We start from the raw sequence: 6,765 nt of genomic DNA, 5'->3' as shown, positions 1-6,765 counted from the left end.
CAACGATTTAATATATTGATTTGTACAACTTATAGGTGCTTTACTTCATGAATTATTTAAAAAAGGTTGGAAGTATGTACTACAAAAGATTTTTCGGTAAAGAGGTTGTGTTAAAGGAAACGAAATGGATGACTGAAGACAATCAAATTGACTGTGGTATTTTTGCTATGAGACACATGGAATGCTACAGAGGAGAAGAGAAGTGGTATTGTGGATTAGTGGATGAATCAAATTTTCAGAAAAAGCAGCTTATGAGCCTGAGATCGCATTATGCACTTAAGATTTTGACACACGATTTGAATGAACTAAAATAAGAGTTTTTTGCAGAAATTGAAGAGTTATGAAGAAACAACAAGTGCTAAAATCAAGAAGCAGACTGTGGACAAAGCGAAGGCACAAGCACTGAACAAAATTGATAAATGGCATAAGAGAAAATAGAATGATTCTATTTCATCATTAGTATGTAAAACAATTTATATTTTGAATTCTGTATTAACCGTATTGTGTGAATCATTTAGCATGATATATTAACGGTATTTGGTAAATCGTTTAACCTGCGTATTATAAGATATTATGTTGATGTTAGTTAATATGGTTCACATTAATATTTTACTAGGTACACGCTTTGTTATACGTAAAGTAAATTACACCAGTTGGTTATTATATACATTAATCATTTTCTACTTAGCAATTTTGTAATCGTTGACTGAATTACACTAATTGATGCATACAGTATACACATTTGATGTTAAATAAGATGAAGCTAACTACCATATTGATTAAAAAGTCCAAGGCTAAGTAACATTACATGCATTGAATATTATGTACTAAGTAAACTTAATACATAATAACATTACATACATTGAATATTATGTATTAACTAAACTAAATTCATACTAACATTACATACATTGAATATTGTGTATTAAGTACTTAATACATACTAACATTACATGCATTGCATATTATGTTTTAAGCATGAATTGAACATCAAGTATTAAGCATGATGACATAATAACATTACATGCATTACATATTATGTTTTACGCATGAATTGAACATCAAGCATTAAGCATGATGACATAATAACTGTTGGTATAAGTAAACATATGAGATGCAATAATACTCGATCTAAAACATAAACACATTTGAGTCTGAAAAACTTAAAACATTCAATGTAAGTAATGGTATGATCTTTAATAACACGCAGTCTAAAACATGTAAAAATTAAGGATAAACAATCAATTTTGAGATTCACCAACTTCTTCAAGTTGTTCATCCATCGAGTCATAGTCTTCATCATCTTCATCATCTTCATCATCTTCATCAACAAGCTTCATCTTTTGTTTACCAGCATTTCTTTTGTCACAACTTCTCCTATTATGACCAAGAATACCACATTTTTTGCAAGCCCTCTGCTTCTTACCATTTCTCTCAACAGCAGGTAAGTATCTTTTGTTACTACTCTCACCTTTGTTACTTCTCTCACCTTTGTTACGCACGCCCTTTGGACCATGAACATTAGCAAAAGCTGGCCTAGGGAAACCATACAACTGCTCAATTGCAGCAAATCTAGAAGGCGCTGTATCATCATCCGGATTAAAAAATTCACTAATAAACACATCAAACTTGTCTCTTAACAGCTCAAGTTTTTCAGTATCATCCTTCAAGAAAAAGAGTGCTTTTCTAAATTTATTGAGCAGCTCTTTCTTAACCCTATAAGATGCAACGAACGGATTTAACTCAGAAGCTATGGAATTGAATACTTCAGACGCTCCCTTTGACCATCTCTTCAGAATATATCGATCAGGAATAGCATGAACTTCATTTATATAATAAACAACGAAAACATGACGACACAAACGTCCTTCACGTACAAACAACAAACACGAGCAATCACATTCAAATGTCTTCTCATTAAATTCAACTTGAAAAACAAAAATTGGAATGCAAACATTTAAAAATAATTTAAACAGCAAAACATGCATCACAGATAATTATATTAAAACAAACATAAAAAGTTGAAAATATTATATACTTACATGGTAATTCCACTTAGGACGTGGTTCAGGAAACTTTTCTTGAATTACACAAATTAGCTTATCTTCTTCAACTCTAGAATTTGTTTGATAGCATGAAGAGGAAGATCTGCAGATTTCATCTTGAACAAGTAAAAAAACACTAGGGGTATATATATCCCTAGCATGTTTCTCAATGCGCCGAGTTGTTGCAAGTTTAACCAATTTGTTCTCCATTTCATATTCAAGAAGACGATTAGTATGTCTTTGCCTTTCCATTGCCGCCTCAAACCTTGAATAAAAATCAACTAAAGTAGAACATCTGTTCTTGCATTTACTGAAAAATGCATTCTCACTCTCTGAAAGTGAAGAAGTTCTCATCAAAGCATTCATAGGGGTATCCATGAAGAAGCATGGTACCCACATCTCTTTAATTTTGTACATGTCATTGAACCATCTAACTTCATGCAATTTATAGTCATCAATCAATGATTTCCAACGAGTCTCAAACTTTTCAGGTGTTTGTTGCTGATTCCAGAAAATTAAATTCATACGATCGCGAAAATTAGGAGTATCATACAATTCGTGGCCAACCTAAAAAATATAAAACTAACATAAAAAAGTTGAAAAAAGGCAAGTAAGAAAAAGTAAGAAAACAAAAAGTTAAAAACATAAAACCTTATCACGTAGCTTGGAACTTATATGCCACATGCACTATCGGTGTTTTGCATGTTTAAATTTCAAATCAATAGCCTCTTTCATTGCAGGATCATGATCGGTGACAACTAATGAAGGTTCATTCCCAAAAGTTTTCAAGAAACAGTCTAGAAACCAGTTAAACGATTCAATACTTTCACCAGTAAGTAGAGCAGCACCAAAACACACAAGTTTCTTATGATTATCAATTCCAGTAAGAGGAACAAACACCATCTTGTACCTGAAATACAATTTAACATAATTAATAATAATATTACACACATTGAATGTTAACAGAATAAATTAATAAAAACAAAAGTAAAGACTTACTTGTTTGTCTTGTAAGTTGCATCAAAAGACACGATATCACCAAACTCTTGATAATTAACTTTAGAGACATAATCAGACCAGAATACTCCAAGTAAAGTACCATCATTACCACATTTATACTCGCAAGTGAAGTTTGGTAAAACTTCTTGCTTCCGAAGAAGATTCTCTATAAAAATGTGTGCATCACTTTCACCTACATACCGATTCATGTCACGCCTAAAGTTTTGAAAATCAACAGAAGAAGGACCAACCAGACTAAAACCACCATTAAGATCTGAGATAATGTTATAAGCTGTAGTAGCACCAACATTAGATTTAGTATTTAAATCAAACAACATTTGCGCGTCGTCTAAACCAATCCTTCTGTTTATCTTCATTTGCTGTCTATTACCTACAGAAACTAACTTATGATTGTGACCTTCATAGAACTTCCAAATCATCACCTTATCACCAACTAACTTACATCTAAGAGATGCAGAACAACCAGTCTTGATTGTGGAAACTTTACGAATAAGAGGGTTTTTTTTCTTCTTTCTTTTATTCCTTTTATCAGCTTTAGAAAGTTCAACATTAGATTCACCATTACCATCAACATCAACTTCTGAGTCACCTTCAACATCACCTTCCACACCACCTTCAACTGAATCTTTAGCAATAGGTAGATTAAAATCTACAAGAGAATCATAGGCGAGATGACTAGAAGTACCGGATCTATTACAACAAAAAACCTTGTAAATAACAATCCCAGCTGCATTTCTATTTTGCGAAGATCTTTTAGTATCAAATCCACCAGCCTCGCCATAGGACTCATAAAACAACTGACATGCATCATACGATTGAAATAAAGTACCAATAACAGGTTTCAAATGATCAGGAATAACAGGTAAATATTCTTGTGAACCATCAACACTTTCTCTAATTATTAAAGATATATCAACTTGTTCAACAATTGCTCCAGAACCTAAAAATACAAAATATTGGTGAACAGAAACATATCATAAACCTTAAAAAACAATAAAAAAGAAAAGAAAATATATAATAATAATAAACATATGTAATGTTCATAAGAAAATCATGTATTGAAATCAGAAAAAAACAATTCAAATTAAAACGTGCAGGGCATGTAATGTTTTTAGAAAAATATTTATCATTGATGAACATAAACAATACATAAACCATAAAATAAAAAGAAACAGCAGACAATAGATAATAATATTCATCATATGTAATATTCATAAGAAAATAAAGTATTAAAAGCAGGAAAAACAAAGTCACATTAATACATGCAACGCATGTAATGTTATTAAAAATATTCATTATTAATGCACTGAAACATAACATAAACCCTAAAATAGAAGCAAACAACAAGAAAACAGATAACAGATAGTAATATTGATCATAAGTAAATAAAATTAAAAAATAATGAATGTAAATCAGAAAACACGTACATTCAGCATCAGACTGTGCAGAATCGAAACCAGATGAAGCAGCGACAGAAGTAGAACCTTCAACACGAGAGGTTGAATCTGAAGCACAAATAGAACTGGAAGCCATCGCAAACCTTGATTACACATAAAAAAGTAAAAACGAATCAGATACGAACGATATAGAACTAAATTAAGGAAAAAAAAATGAATCAGATGAACATATAAACCGTAACTCAAACGTTTATGATGAAGACGAAATCACTGAAAAATTGTATGAAGAATAGTAATTGAATATTGACGAAGAGAGAACGAAACCCTAATTCAATGATGATCGACGAAAAAATGAAATCAATTATATCAGTTAATAAAAGGAAAAAAGAAAAAAAAGAATTACAAAATGACGAAATTACCCTTTCAATACAAATAAAAGATGCGGCCAGGAAGCTGGAACAAGAAGAGGAGGTGGAATATTAGGGGCTGTTGGATCAAAAATCAAGGGTGGGATCATGAGCTTCCCCCTTCCCCCCTAAAAATCACTTCCCTCTTATATATATATATATATTGGTAGGATCAAGAGGGAAGTAACCATTCGGGGGGAAGCGGGGGGAAGCAAAAACTTTTTTTTTTTTGTTTTTTGAAAAAACTTTGTTCACGAACATTATAGATGAGATGAAAATATGAACATTTAGTAGAGACACTTTGTGATAAATGTTTTTAATTTGGCGGGAAAACGTTCGAAGAAGTAATATATAACAATTATCGTGTTTTTCGAGCGTATTTTGAGGTTTTAGCTATTGGGGTTTAGATATTAGGGTTTAGATATTAGGGTTTATAGAGTTTAGATATTAGGGTTTAGAAATTTAGGGTTTATGGTTTAGATTTAGGGTTTAGATTTAGGATTTAGATTGAGTTTTTAATACTAACGGTTTAGAGTTTAGGGTTTAGGGTTTAAGGTTTAGGGTTTGGTGTTTTGGGTTTATGGAATAAACACCAAACCCTAAATCCTAAACCCAAAACCCTAAACTCTAAATCGGGCTAAATTTTGCTTCACAAAACATGAAAAAAAAAACGTTCATGTTCACGAACAATATTATCTTGAATGTTATTTTTGTCGATCGTTTTCCCGCCTAAATAATAACATTCATCACGAAGTGTCTCTTCTAAATGTTCATATTTTCGTGTGATCTTGTTGCCCGAAAAAAAAAATTCAAAAAAAAAAAACGGAAAAAAAATAAATTTTGCTTCCTCCCGATTGGTTACTTCCCCATTGATCCTGCCCCTATATATATATATATATATATATATATATTAGAGGGATCAAATGAGAACTTTTTTGCTGTGAGAACCCTGAGAACTCAAAAATACACTGAAATTCGAGCAAAAAAGGGAAATTCGAGCAAAAAAGGTGAAATTCGAGCATAAATGGGACACGGACGAACAAAAAAAGTGATATTCGAACAAAAAATTGGAAAGTCGAACAAAAAAAAAAAAGACACGGCCGAACAAAAAAAAGAAATTCGAACAAATACGTGTTCTATATTTTTGTATTCGAACAAAAAATTGTATAACATGCGGGTAGTCGAACGAAAAATTGATATTCGAACAAAAATGTGTTCATAAAATTTTTTTTTTTTTTTGCTCGACGATGTTTTTTTGTTCGTCCGTGTTTTTGAATTTTGCTCGAATTTCCTTTTTTTTGTTCGTCCGTGCCCCTTTTTGCTCGAATTTTAGTGTATTTTGAGTGTTTTTGGAGTTCCTAGAGTTTTCACACTAAAAAAGTTCTCACTGGATCCTCTCCATATATATATATATATATATATATATATATATATATATATATATATATATATATATATATAAGTTCAAATGAGAACCATAAAAAAGGCGAGAACTGCGAGAACCTTTGATTTATAAAGATTTTCACATGTAACTGGATTGAATCACACATAAACCTTAATGAAGAGTATAAATGAACATAAAATAGCCGAAAAATACTTATATTTTACCTATATAATTAAATATATAGTTTCTCGTTCACATTTGCATATTTATTTCTGAACATGTGAACAGTTCATATAATTAACAATTTAACATGTAATTTGAGCTAGTGAACATATGTTCGTTAATGATAAGTGCATTAATTAACATTTGCATGTAATTTGTTGCATTTAAACGCATAAAAACGATTAAATTAAATAGTTCTCGCAGTTCTCACCTTTTTAGTGGTTCTCATTTATATATATATATATATATATATATATATATATATATATATATATATATATATATATATA

General features: G+C 30.8%; 1 protein-coding gene across 1 annotated transcript; it reads right to left on the bottom strand.

Annotated features, from left to right (window-relative positions):
• Positions 1 to 1,241: 1,241 nt before the first annotated feature.
• LOC139870542 (protein FAR1-RELATED SEQUENCE 5-like) lies at positions 1,242 to 4,598 on the bottom strand. Its single transcript, XM_071858327.1, has 5 exons — positions 4,493 to 4,598; positions 3,045 to 4,005; positions 2,772 to 2,955; positions 2,043 to 2,612; positions 1,242 to 1,790 (listed from the first exon to the last, which is right to left on the bottom strand). The coding sequence occupies exons 1-5, from the start codon at positions 4,596 to 4,598 to the stop codon at positions 1,242 to 1,244; spliced, it is 2,370 nt and encodes a 789-aa protein (XP_071714428.1).
• Positions 4,599 to 6,765: the final 2,167 nt, after the last annotated feature.

Source organism: Rutidosis leptorrhynchoides, chromosome 10 (genome assembly GCF_046630445.1).
Source record: "Rutidosis leptorrhynchoides isolate AG116_Rl617_1_P2 chromosome 10, CSIRO_AGI_Rlap_v1, whole genome shotgun sequence".
NCBI classification, from domain to species: Eukaryota; Viridiplantae; Streptophyta; class Magnoliopsida; order Asterales; family Asteraceae; genus Rutidosis; species Rutidosis leptorrhynchoides.
The sequence above is the reverse complement of the archived record's forward strand: the minus strand, read 5'-3'. Positions and strand labels throughout refer to the sequence as shown.